We start from the raw sequence: 14,560 nt of genomic DNA on the forward strand, positions 1-14,560 counted from the left end.
ATAATAACAATAATAATTATTTATTTAAAACTCACCCCTCCTTGCGGTTTGAGATGGGGCAAAACAGGGTTAAATAACAATAGTAACAACAATAATTGCAATAATAACAATAATAATAATATTTATTACACGCCTCTTGTTGCAGCTTGAGATGGGGTATTAAATACATCATCATCATTAGACACACAACAAGATTAGTGCACAGCGAACAAGATCATTATGCTTGCTTTTGAATAATAATAATAATAATAATAATAATAATAATAATAAATCCTTCCAGCTATACAATTCTGTGACTCTGAAGTCATCACTTTTTAACATAATATGGTTCATCAGCCAGGTAATAAATACATCATCATCATCATCATCATCATCATTCCCCTCCAGCTCATTATTCAGTGATTCTAAAGTCTACACTTTTTAACATAATATGGTGTGTCAGGCAGGTAACACATGCAATATTGTTATTGTTGTTGTTGTTATTATTATTAAATGTGAAGGCACACAACATCTAGATACCACATTTCGTCCTGTAAAAATGCAAAGAAATAAATGGCCACGGGCCTCAAATTATTATTATTATTATTATTATTATTATTATTATTAATGATGGCACAACATTGGACCTACTTTTGGCAGCCTCCAGGTCCCAGATGCGAATGGAGCCGGACTGAGACCCGGCAACGATCAGCTCTTCGTTGGTGTTGATCTTCACGCTCTCCACCGGCGTGGTGTGGCCAGTCAGGCTCTAGACACAACAAACAAGGAAACAGATCAACAAAACAAGCCGTGAAGCCACCCAAGGGCCCCTTTTTTGTTTGCTCCCTTCTTGACATGATGTATTGTTTTGATGTTTTACTGTTATTGCTTTAATGTTTATTGGTTTGCTTTATGAGTTTTATTGTTGTATTTGTTATGCTGATGTTTTACTGAGGGCCTTGGCCTTTGTAAGCCTGCCTGTGAGACGTGGACTGTCTACAGACGTCACGTGCAACTCCTGGAACGATTCCATCAGCACTGCCTCTGGAAAATCCTGCAAATCTCTTGGGAAGACAAGCCGACAAACATCAGCGTGCTGGAAGAAACAAAGACCACAAGCATTGAAGCGATGGTCCTCCGCCATCAACTCCGCTGGACTGGCCACGTTGTCTGGATGCCCAACCACCGTCTCCCAAAGCAGTTGCTCTACTCCGAACTCAAGAACGGAAAACGGAATGTTGGAGGACAGGAAAAGAGATTTAAAGATGGGCTCAAAGCCAACCTTAGAAACTGTGGCATAGACACTGAGAACTGGGAAACCCTAGCCCTTGACCGCTCCAGCTGGAGGTCAGCTGTGACCAGCAGTGCTGCAGAATTTGAAGAGGCACAACTGGAGGGCGAAAGGGAGAAGCGTGCCAAGAGTAAGGCGCGTCAAGCCAACCCCGACCGGGACCGCCTTCCACCTGGAAACCAATGCCCTCACTGTGGAAGAAGATGCAGAGCAAGAACAGGGATCCATAGTCACATACGGACCCACAAGAACACTGGAAGACAATCATCCTCGGAAAGCGAGGGATCGCCTAAGTAAGTAAGTAAGTGGCCTTTGTAAGCCGCACCGAGTCCTTCGGGAGATGTTAGCGGGGTACAAATAAAGGTAATAATAATAATAATAATAATAATAATAATAATAATAATTGACGGAGCCAGGCCTCACCATGATGCAGTTGGGCTTGTTGACGGACCAGATGTTGACCCGGCAGTCTTCTCCGCCGGTGGCAAGAAGTCGCCCGGAGCTCTTGCCCAGAACCAGGGAAGAGACGCTGCTGCTGTGAGCCGTGATCTCCTCTGCAAGAAAAAAGCGGAGGCACACGATTTGTGTCCCTGGGTTATCAACGTCGTTTCCTAATTGGTCTTCTCATAAAAACACGGGAAAAGTTGATTAAACGGCACAAATTTTGTTTCTACTGGATGGGTATCCTGCAGCACAACTATATCTATATAAATGCTCTGTGCATAATGAGTACCTTAAAAACAAAAGAACCAATGAACAAAATCACACCAAATTTGGCAACAAAACACCTAACAACCCAATGTATGTCCTTCACTCAAAAAAATATGATTTTGTCATTTGGGAGTTGTAGTTGCTGGGATTTATAGTTCACCTACAATCAAAGAGCATTCTGAACTCTACCAATGATGGAATTGAACCAAACTTGGCACACAGAACTCCCATGACTAACAGAAAACACCAGAAGGGTTTGGTGGGCATTGACCTTGAGTTTGGGAGTTGTAGTTCACCTACATCCAGAGAGCACTGTAAACTCAAACAATGAAGGATCTTGAGCAAACTTGCCACAAGAACTCAATACACCCAAATATGAACACAGATGGAGTTTGGGGGGAAATAGACTTTGACATTTGGGAGTTGTAGTTACTGGGATTTATAGTTCACCTACAATCAAAGAGCATTCTGAACTCTACCAATGATGGAATTGAACCAAACTTGGCACACAGAACTCCCATGACTAACAGAAAACACCAGAAGGGTTTGGTGGGCATTGACCTTGAGTTTGGGAGTTGTAGTTCACCTACATCCAGAGAGCACTGTAAACTCAAACAATGAAAGATCTTGAGCAAGCTTGCCACAAGAACTCAATGCACCCAAATATGAACACTGATGGAGCTTGGAGGAAATAGACTTTGACATTTGGGAGTTGTAGTTACTGGGATTTATAGTTCACCTACAATCAAAGAGCATTCTGAACTCTACCAATGATGGAATTGAACCAAACTTGGCACACACAACCCCCATGACCAACAGAAAATACTCAAGGCCATCCAGTCAAACTCCCTTCACGAGGGCAAGAAAACGTAATCAAAGCCCTCCTGACAGAGAGCCACCCAGCCATAGAGATAGAGATATATGACTCTCTCACGCACAGATATAGTATCATAGATGTGAAAGGGACCCCTAAACAAGGACAATTCTATGTCGCATGCTCCAGAGTAGGCCAACCAGACAATCTCTACATCAACACAAGCATAAAGACATTACTTACATTAGAAACCAACACTTTCTCATTACTTTATTTTCCAGATCACCAGACTGGGCCACAGCAACACCTGGCAGGGGACAGCTAGTTATATTATATTATTATATTTATTGTTCTATTATCTTATTATATTGTAATTGCATTATATTTTTTATTATTATTATTTTGCTGACACAAAAATGGCTCTGAATGCAAAACAGTCAGAGCACAAGTAGTGGACACCTTGGTTCACTATAGAATATTATTATTATTATTATTATTATTATTATTATTATTGACACAAAAGCACAGTATGTCACAGCAGACGAGATCTATATGCTGGATTTCGTATCACAAGTCGAACACTTCCCAAGCGTCTAGGACTGTGTGATGTATTTTCAAATGATGTACGCAGATCCAAGTCAGGTGACCTTTTGCAGTTATTATTATTATTATAATATTTTGAAGTTATTATATTATTATTATATTACACTAGGTAACAAGATTTTTGTTCCTGTGTTATCAACGTCATTTCCTTATTGGCCTTCTCATAAAAACATGGGAAAAGTTTATTAAACTGCACAAATTTTGTTTCTACTGGATGGGCATCCTGCAGCACATTATATTATATTATTATATTTATTGTTCTATTATCTTATTGTATTGTAATTGCATTATTATTATTATTATTATTATTATTATTATTATTATTATTATATTTCGCATCTCATCACACTAAAACAGTGGATGTGGCTCTTAATGAGACATGCCGCATTATCACGGGGTGTCTGTGACCCACACCACTGGAGAAATTACACTGCTTAGCCGGTATTGCACCACCTGACATCCGCCGGGAAATAGCAGCCAATAGTGAAAGGACCAAGGCAGAGACATCTCCAGCTCATCCCCTGTTTTGGGTATCAGCCAGCACGTCAATGACTTAAATCAAGACATAGTTTTCTAAGATCTACAGAGACACTCGCTGGAACACCCCAGCAAGCGAGAGTCCAAAAGTGGCAGGCCCAAACCCAGCACCTCAATTCATGGGTGATACCAGATGAGAGACTCCCCCCTGGGCACTCAGAAGACTGGGCGACTTGGAAGGCGCTGAACAGATTGCGCTCTGGCACCACGAGATGCAGAGCCAATCTTAAGAAATGGGGCTACAGGGCGGAATCCTCGGCATGTGAGTGTGGAGAAGAGCAAACCACTGACCACCTGCTACATTGCAACCTGAGTCCTGCCACATGCACAAGGGAGGACCTTCTTGCGGCAACCCCAGAGGCACTCCAAGTGGCCAGATACTGGTCAAAGGACATTTAACCAAATACCAAATTTACAAAATCTGTGGGGTTTTTTTTTCTTTTTCTTTTTAATCTCTGTGTTTGTTTTGCTCTGTTAGAATTGTAAAACAATGGTTGCTGATGACACGATAAATAAATAAATAAATTATATTTCGCAGATTATTATTATTATTATTATTATACATTATGTAACATGATTTTTGTTCCTGGGTTATCAGCATCATTTCCTAATTGGTCTTCTCATAAAAACATGGGAAAAGTTTATTAAACTGCGCAAATTTTGTTTCTACTGGATGGGTATCCTGCAGCATATTATATTACATTATTATTATATTAATTGACAGGGCCAATTGGATTTGATGCCGATGGCTACGACGGTTTTAAATGGTATTATTTTAAATTGTGTATTTTAATATTTCGATAAATGTTTTTTAATGTTTATGTATTGTATCCAGGCATTGAGTCCCCTTCGGGGTGAGAAGGGCGGAATATAAATGTTTTAAATAAATAAATAATAAATAATATTATATTATTATATTTATTGTTCCATTATCTTATTTTATTGTAATTGCATTATTATTGTATTGTTGAAGGCTTTCATGGGTGGAATCACTGGGTTGTTGTAGGTTTTTTCGGGCTATATGGCCATGTTCTAGAGGCATTTTCTCCTGACGTTTTGCCTGCATCTATGGCAAGCATCCTCAGAGGTACTGAGGTCTGTTGGAAGTAGGAAAAAGGGTTCATATACCTGTGGAATAGTTGGAAGAGACCCCCAAAGCCCTCATGGCAGATGGTCATCCAGCCCTAACAACAGTAACAATAGATCTCTAGGGGGCCCTGAGTCCCACTTCAGGAGTAGAGAAGGGCGGGGTACAAATATTTGAAATAAAAGAAATAGATAAATATAGTTGGGAGGGACCTCCAAAGGTCATCCAGTCCAAACCCTTTCTGTCAGGCAAGAAAAGCAACATCAAAACCCTCTCGTAAAAATAATAAATCAATAAATATAGTTGGGAGGGACCTCCAAAGGTCATCCAGTCCAAACCCGTTCTGTCAGGCAAGAAAAGCACCATTAAAACCCTCTCGACAGATGGCCTTCTCTTCTCTAAGCCAAAGGATCCACAATAAACTACTGGGTTTCCTTGGGGCTGCGTTTGGAATTCAAGGAAGGAACCGAGATGGAAGGCAGCCCCGTTTGCACTGACCGTTTAAGTCGGTTTCAAACCAGTATTGGAGAAAGTGTGCAAACGGTGAGACCGAGGAAACTCAGGAGCCACCACACGAAGGGCTTGTTTTTGCATGCTTCTCTTGGAGTTGACTGCCTGACCACAGCAATGGGAACCCAGTTTGGAACTGCATTAAACGGTTAGTATGGACAGAACAGATAAGGTGAGAGGAGATGCAACTCACGCAGCTTCCAGGCCGTCTTGGTGGCAACAGCGGCCTCAGCCATGTTGGGGGCCCTGGGCAGAAAGGGCGCTCTTCTTCTCCTCCTTCTTCCGCCAAAGAAGCATCAATGGGACTCAAGCCCCCCCCAGAAGCCCGGCTCCGGCTTGCCTTCCGTCCTGCAGGAGATTCGGCAACGGACCAAGTCTGGATGACACAGAGGTCTTCTTGGATTCTCTAGGAAGCGAGGCGGAGGTCAGGAATCAGCTCTCATCACAACCTGGAGAAGAAAGAAAGAAGGAAGGAAGGAGAAAGATTTATAGAACGAGGCTCATTAAGTGGGATTCAAGCACAGCTGGGAAAAGATGGCCTTGCAGATCAGAAATTAAAGCCATCGTTTCCTAGAAGTGTTTGCAAACCAATTACAAACAGAAGCCTCTGTATTACTCCTTCGTCCATCTCCTCTGTCTCACTCCTTTCTTCACTACTGCTATCAATATTAACAAATACAATCAATATCAATAACGTCAATAATCTTCTTTGTCAACATCTTCACTATTCACTATTTCTGTCTATCTATCTATACATATAATAAAAGTCAAAGTTTGTATGTGGCGGTGCGACCGGGTATGTGCCAGCTTTCTGATTGGCTGCCACTGTGGTGCTATTTGCATATGGTCTCTGATTGGCTAGCTGCAACAGGAGCCCCTGGTGGAGAAAAGGGTTCATGACAGAAATGGAGACATGAAAGAAGGAAATTTGCATATGGTCTTTGATTGGCCAGCCACAATTCCAAGATTCCGAGATGACAAAGAGAGGAAAGGAAAAGGCCAGAGGGGGCGGAGTCAGAAAATTACCAATACAGACGAAACTTGGCACACAGAGCCCCCATGACCCACTCTACATCCTACTGCAGTTTGGAGGAGGATGAACCATGGATGATGGGACTTGCAGTACCATCACTCACATTCTGAGACTGCTGTTAACCTCATCCAATGACTGATCAGGACCAAACTTGGCACCATAGACCTCTCATGACCCACTTTACATCCTGGTATGGTTTGGCCAAGGATGGACCATGGATTATGGGACTTGCAGTACCTTTGCTCAATTCTTGAGACCACTGCAACCCTCATCCCATTACCGATAAAGACCAAACTTGGCACACTGAGTCTCCATGACACACTCTACATCCTGGTGCGGTTTGGAGGAGGATGCACCATGGACGATGGGACTTGCAATACCTGCACTCCCTTCCTAAGACCATTACAACTGCCAACAATGATGGATCAGGAACACAATTCACACAGAGAGCCCGCATGACCCACTCTACATCCAGGTGCGGTTTGGAAGAATTTGACAATGCATGATGGGACTTGCAGTCATTTCACTCACTTCCTGAGACCACTGAAACCACTGAGACCCTCGCCAATAACTGATCAAGACCAAACTTGGCACACAGAGTCCCCATGACCCACTCTACATCCTGGTGCACTTTCGAGGAGGAGAGACCATGGATGATGGGACTTCAAGTACCTCCACTCCCTTCCCAAGACTGCTGCAACCCGCATCTAATGTCCGATCAAGACCAAACTTGGCACACAGAGCCCCCATGACCCACTCTACATCCTATTGCGGTTTGGAGGAGGATGGGCCATGGAGTACATAAACTTACTTTGTGAAACCACTGTGACCCTGAACCAATGACTGATAAAGACCAAACTTGGCACACAGAGCCCCCATGACCCTATCTACATTTGGAGGAGGGTGGATCATGGATGATGGGACTTGCAGTACCTTCACTCACTTACCGAAACCACTGCAACCCTAATCCAATGACTGATCAAGACCAAACTTGGTACACAGAGCCCCCATGACCCACTCTACATCCTACTGCAGTTTTGGAGGAGGATGGACCATGGATGATGGGACTTGCAGTACCTTCACTCACTTACTGAAACCACTGCAACCCTAATCCAATGACTGATCAAGACCAAACTTGGCACACAGAGCCCCCATGACCCACTCTACATCCTGCTGCTGTTTGGAGGATATAGTACCTTCAAGTACCTTCACTCACTTCCTGAAAACAATGCAACCGTCATCCAATGACCAATAAAGACCAAACTTGGCATATAGAACCGCCATTACCCACTTTCTCAAGCTAGTCCCCAAGCTAGTATATGTATATGTGTAAATGCCAGGCCTGGGCCAACTTGGGCCCTCCCTCCAGGTGTTTTGGACTCCAACTCCCACAATTCCTAACAGCCTACCGGCTGTTAGGAATTGTGGGAGTTGGAGTCCAAAACACCTGGAGGGAGGGCCCAAGTTGGCCCAGGCCTGAGCTCAATTTACAAACTCCATTAATATCACTATATTGTGTAAATATATTGAGAAACTATCTAAATGAATCAATTGTCAAGCTCTGTGAGGAACTATATGGCCAAGCGATAGGAATACATAGAGAATCTACTACCTCCGAGGCGCCTCGTTGCCTCCTTCTCCGGCTAGGCCCGACTGGCCTGCCAGGCATCTCCTCCGCGCGCCCTGATTGGCTGCTGCTTGACGACGGGAGCCTTGGCAACGAAACCCGCGCGGGTCCCGCCCCCTCCCTTCCTTGGCTCGGTTTCCACGATTCAGCCAATCGCGCTCCGCGTTCCCGCCGACCAATAGGAGCGCGCGCTTCGGCGAACTCCCCCGACCAATCCGCAGCGGAGGGCGGGGTCTTTGAGGATGACGTCAGAGTCTTGCGGTTCCCACAATCCTTTGCGTCTCCGCCTCACGAAGTTCTCTCTCTCTCTCTCTCTCTCTCTCTCTCTCACCTTCCGCCCTCTCGGTGCCTCCTCATGTCGGTGGTCTTCTTGCCCGAGCGGGTGCGGGGCAAAGCGGAGGTGAACCAGGAGACGCTGCGGAGGGTGAGCGCTAGGAAAGGAAGGAGGCGCTTCGGGCTAGGCCTCACTTCCGGTTTTTTACCGGACGCTCTGGCACTCAGGCAAAGCAACTCTATGGCGGCCAGGGAATCTCCGAGTGGAGGCTTACTAGAGCGTCTCCCTCTCCGGCTAGGCCTCACTTCCGGTTTTTTACCGGAAAATAGAGCGACGCTCTGGTACTCAGGCAAAGCAACTCTATGGCGGCCAGGGAATCTCCGAGTGTAGGCTTACTAGAGCGTCTCCCTCTCCGGCGGCTTGGAAATCTAGGCAGCCCTAATGACGTCATTCCCATTGGTTTCTATAGAGCCAATGCTATACTATTATTACTATTGGTATTATATTCCATTATTGAATTATAAATATATTCAAATATTGTATTTTATTATTATTATATATTTCATTATTAAATTATATCTTCAGATATTGTAGTTTATTATTATATTTCATTAATGAATTATAAATATCTTCAAATATTGTGGTTTATTATTATATATTTCATTATTAAATTATAATTATATTCAAATATTGTGGTTTATTATTATTATATATTTCATTATTAAATTATATCTTCAAATATTGTAGTTTATTATATTTTATTATTAAATTATTAATATATTCAATTATAATTATTAGATTATTAATATATTCAAATATTGTGGTTTCATATTTCATTATTAAATTGTAAATATAACCAAACATTGTAGTTTATTATTATATTTCATTATTAAATTATAAATATATTCAAATATTGTAGTTTATTATTATTATATTTCATTATTGAATTACAAAATATATCCAAATATTGCAGTTTATTATTATATATTTCATTATTAAATTATATATTCAAATATTCTAGCTTATTATTTTATATTTCATTATTAATTTATAATTATATTCAAATATTGTAGTTTATTATTATATTTCATTATTGAATTATAAATATATTCAAATATTGTATTTTATTATCATATTTCATTATTGAATTATAAATATATCAAAATATTGTAGTTTATTATTATATTTCATTATTATATTATAAATATATTCAAATATTGTAGCTTATTATTATTATATTTCATTATTGAATTACAAAATATATCCAAATATTGCCGTTTATTATTATGTATTTCATTATTAAATTATACATATTCACATATTGTAGGTTATATATATCATTATTAAATTATATATTCAAATATTCTAGTTTATTATTATTATATTTTATTATTAAATTATAAATATATTCAAATATTGTGGTTTATTATTAGTACATATTTCATTATTAAATTATAAATATATTCAAATATTGTGGTTTATTATTAGTACATATTGCATTATTGAATTATAAATATTTTCAAATATTGTAGCTTATTATTATATATTGCATTATTGAATTATAAATATATTCAAATATTGTAGCTTATTATTATATTGCATTATAAAATTATAAATATATTCAGATATTGTAGTTTGCATGAGGCAGGGCACGGTGGGCAAGCAGACAGGTGCGGAGTTGCCTTTTCTCCTCCACAGGCGCACAAGGTGGAGGATTCTTCCAGGTCGTGCCATTTGGCTGTAGCATTCAGATGCGGCATTTAGAGTCGCACCAAAAGTGCGTTGATTCTACAACGGAGGTGCATCCAGTGACTCTTTCGGCCAGGCATCAACCACGCAATGGGATGAGTATGGAGGACTTGTTGGATGTGGATGGGAGCTCTGACCTTTGCCCTGTCCCTGTCTTCTTGCCTTCCAGCTGATGGACGAAAATGACCAGCTGATCCGCTGCATTGTGGAGTACCAGAACAAAGGCAGGGCTGCAGAATGCATTCAGTAAGTCCCTTGGAATCTTAAGAAGCCAAACTGACATCATTATTGGCATTATTGTTTTCATTTATGCCTATAACGCCATCAAACATCCTCTGTTTGGTTCAATGCTATATATTATTTTATATTATGAGCCCCCGGTGGCGCAGTGAGTTAAACCCCTGTGCCGGCAGGACTGAAGACCGACAGGTCGCAGGTTCGAATCCGGGGAGAGGCGGATGAGCTCCCTCTATCAGCTCCAGCTCCTCATGCGGGGACATGAGGGAAGCCTCCCACAAGGATGATAAAAACATCAAATCATCCAGGCATCCCCTGGGCAACGTCCTTGCAGACGGCCAATTCTCTCACACCAGAAGCGACTTGCTCCTGACACGGCAAAAAAAAATTAGATTTATCATAATCAATATTTATTATACCAGCTTAGTGTATTTGTTACATTACATATTTATTTATAGCCTTTATCATCATACAATACTTTTATTATTAATATTTATTGTTCTTTCCTTAAAAGTAAATTAAATATTTATATTTGTTATATTATTGTATTTATGTATTATATTTTTATTTTTATTTATTATGTATGATTGCATTTATTATAATACAGTATTTATATTATTTCATTTATTGGATTAAATGTTCATTTATTATATTTGTTTATTTGTATTTATTGTATTTGTTATAATACAATATTTATATTTCAATTATTAAATTATTAAATTGAATATTCTTTATAATATTATCATATTTATTATATTAACTAGCCATTCCCTGCCATGCGTTGCTGTGGCACACATGGGGGTTCTGTGTGGGAGGTTTACCCCAATTCTATCGTTGGTGGGATTCAGAATGCTCTTTGATTGTAAGTGAACTATAAATCCCAGTAACCACAACTCCCAAATTTTCTCCAAACTCCACCAGTGTTCACGTTTGGGCATATTGAGTATTCTTGTAGAGTTTGGTCCAGATCCATCATGGTTTGAGTCCACAGTGATCTCTGGATGTAGGTGAACTACAACTCCAAAGCCAAAGGACACTGCCCACCAAACCCTTCCAGTATTTTCTGTTGGTCATGGGAGAACTGTGTGCAAAGTTTAGTTCAAAATTCCAACGTTGGTGGGGTTCAGAATGCTCTTTGATTGTAGGTGAACTATAAATCCCAGTAACTACAACTCCCAAATGTCAAGAATCTATTTCCCCCAAACTCCATCTGTGTTCATATTTGGGCATATGGAATATCAGTACCAGGTTTGATCCAGATCCATCATTGTTTGAGTCCACAGTGTTCTCTGGATGTAGGCGAACTACAACTCCCAAACTCAAGGTCAATAGCCACCAAACCCTTCCAGTGTTTTCTGTTTGTCCTGGGAGTTCTGTGTGCCAACTTTGGTTCAATTCCATCGTTGGTGAGGTTCAGAATGCTCTTTGATTGTATGTAAACTATAAATCCCAGCAACTACAACTCCCAAATAACAAAATCAATTTTTTGAGTGATAGTCACTCCTTGGTTTAGTAAAGGTCTTGTGGCCAAATTTGGCGGCAATTCGTCCAATTGTTTTTTAGTTATGTTCATCCCACAAATGAACATTACATTTTTATTTATATAGATTTATTATATTAATTATTTATTTGTATTTATTATAATACAAAATTTATTTATATCATTTCATTTATTAAACTGAATATTCATTGTACTATAACATTTTATCATCATCCTCTTTTTATTCTTCTATTTATTTTATATTATTATTTAATATTTGTTTGTATTTATTGTGTTTACTAGCTTGGGTCGTCACTTTCTAATTGTACAATATTGCATAAGGTTGTGGGTGAACTACAACTCATATCAGGCCCAGATAGCCCCAAAAAACCCCATCAGTGCTTAAAGTGTGTTATGTTGGGGAACTTTGCTTTGGATGGGTTGTTGTAGGTTTTTTCGGGCTATATGGCCATATTCTAGAGGCATTCTCTCCTGACGTTTCGCCTGCATCTATGACAAGCATCCCCAGAGGTAGTGAGGTTGTTGTAGGTTTTTTCGGGCTATATGGCCATGTTCTAGAGGCATTCTCTCCTGACGTTTCGCCTGCATCTATGGCAAGCATCCTCAGAGGTAGTGAGGTCTGTTGGAACTAGGAAAATTGGGTTTATATATCTGTGGAATGACCAGGGTGGGACAAAGGACTCTTGTCTGCTGGAGCTAGGTGTGAATGTTTCAACTGACCACCTTGATTAGCATTTGATAGCCTGGCAGTGCCTGGAGCAATCTTTTGTTGAGAGGTGATTAGATGTCCCTGATTGTTTTCCCTCTGCTGTTTTAATTTTAGAGTTTTAATTTTGCTCTGGATGCATAATTGTTGGGGTTCAATGTGCTCTCTGGCTGCAGGGTAAACTATAACTCCCACTATGATGAGTCAGTCCCCTCAAGCCCCTCCAGTAGGTTCAGTTGGTCATGGGAATGTTGGAAACATTCTATTACAGTGTTTCTCAACCTGGGGGTCGGGACCCATGGGGGGGGGGGGGTCGCAAAGGTGTGTCAGAGGGGTTGCCAAAGACCATCAGAAAACATTGTCTTTTCTGTTGGTCATGGGGGTTCTGTGTGGGAACTTTGGCCCAATTCTATCATTGGTGGGGTTCAGAATGCTATTTCATTGTGGGTGAACTATAAATCCCAGGAAGTACAACTCCTAAATGTCAAATATTTTCCCCAAACCCCATCAGTTTTCACATTTGGGCATATTGAGTATCCGTGCCAAGTTTGGTCCAGATCCATCATTGTTTGAGCCCACAGTGCTCTCTGGATGGAGGTGAACTACAACTCCCAAACTCAAAGTCAATGGCTACCAAACTCATGGGAGTTCTGTGTGCCAACTTTGGTTCAATTCCATTGTTGGTGGGAGTTCAGAATGCTCTTTGATTATAGGTTAATTATAAATCCCAGCGACTACAACTCCCAAATTACGAAATCAATTTTTTGATTGATGGTCGCTACAACTCCCAAACTCAAGGTCAATGGCCACCAAACCGTTCCAGTATTTTCTGTTGGTCATGGGAATAATCTGTGCCAACTTTGGTTCAATTCCATTGTTGGTGGGGTTCAGAATGCTGTTTGTTTGCAGGTTAACTGTAAATCCCAGCAACTACAACTCCCAAATGACAAAATCAATCCCCCCCCCCCCCCCCGCCAACCCCACAAGTATTCAAATTTGGGCATACCAGGTATTTGTGCCAAATTTGCTCCAGTGAACGAAAGTACATCCTGCAGATCATTATTTACATGGCGATTCATAATGTTAGGGTTATGTTTGGGGGTCACCACAACATGAGGAACTGTATTAAGGGGTCGCGGCATTAGGAAGGTTGAGAACCACTGGTGTATTAGGAACGTTTCCCACAACACAGCAAGCTATCACCCAGTTCATTTAAAAAATGAATGAGGCCTAGATTTTGATTTGCTTGTGTTCAGATTATTTCCACTAACCCAGCACCCAATTCCCTGGCTTCGTTCCACAGGCTCCAGCACGTCCTTCATCGCAACCTCATTTACTTGGCGACGATCGCGGACGCTTCTGCTTCATCAAACGCCGAAAAGTCCGCAGCGGAAGGATAAGACCGTGTTCCTGGGCTCCGTTCTTGCTTGTGGGTGTAGCCCTCCTTTCCTTTCCAAACAAATGGCGTTTATAAACAATGTACGATTCTGCTTCCTCCTTAGAGGTCAACTAAAAGAGCAAGCACAGTATTGTAATACGCCTAGCCAGCAGACGAGAAGCCAGCTCGGGGAAAGGTCATCGCAATGCTTTCATGTTTTCTTGTTAGCAAAAGGTATTTAGGCTTCTTACAATACCACTATTGTGTATGCAGTGACTTGTGTCTTTACTCAGAAAGCTTGGAAGAAGCTGTCTTTTCAGGAAAGCGTTCATTGACAAGACCTGGACGCATGTTCCCTTTCGTCTTTCCTCAACTTCCTTTCCAACATTATATTCCCGTTCTTAACCTGGAGAGACACGTTACAGACTCTCGAAGGAGTATTATTTCCCCTGAAACGATCCTTGATGCAACCAAGAAGCACTGGAAACAATAAATAAATAAATAAACACTGCTTCAAATTGAA

The 14,560-nt window shown here is 40.9% G+C and overlaps 2 protein-coding genes across 2 annotated transcripts in view; one reads left to right on the forward strand and one right to left on the reverse strand.

Annotated features, from left to right (window-relative positions):
* KATNB1 (katanin regulatory subunit B1) overlaps positions 1-8,329 on the reverse strand; it is a 42,827-nt gene extending 34,498 nt beyond the window's left edge. The window contains exons 1-4 of the mRNA XM_067470951.1: positions 8,178-8,329; positions 5,726-5,981; positions 1,694-1,824; positions 631-748 (exon numbers count right to left, since the gene is read on the reverse strand). Of these exons, the coding sequence (XP_067327052.1) occupies positions 631-748; positions 1,694-1,824; positions 5,726-5,768 (292 nt within the window). The 5' untranslated portion in view covers positions 5,769-5,981; positions 8,178-8,329. The remainder of the gene's footprint in view (positions 1-630; positions 749-1,693; positions 1,825-5,725; positions 5,982-8,177) is intronic.
* A 116-nt stretch (positions 8,330-8,445) lies between these two features.
* Positions 8,446-14,560, forward strand: SS18L2 (SS18 like 2). Its single transcript, XM_060788456.2, has 3 exons — positions 8,446-8,616; positions 10,385-10,461; positions 13,963-14,560. Exons 1-3 carry the CDS (start codon positions 8,548-8,550, stop codon positions 14,057-14,059), a joined length of 243 nt encoding a protein of 80 aa, XP_060644439.1. The 5' UTR covers positions 8,446-8,547; the 3' UTR covers positions 14,060-14,560.

Source organism: Anolis sagrei, chromosome 8, assembly GCF_037176765.1.
Source record: "Anolis sagrei isolate rAnoSag1 chromosome 8, rAnoSag1.mat, whole genome shotgun sequence".
NCBI lineage: Eukaryota > Metazoa > Chordata > Lepidosauria > Squamata > Dactyloidae > Anolis > Anolis sagrei.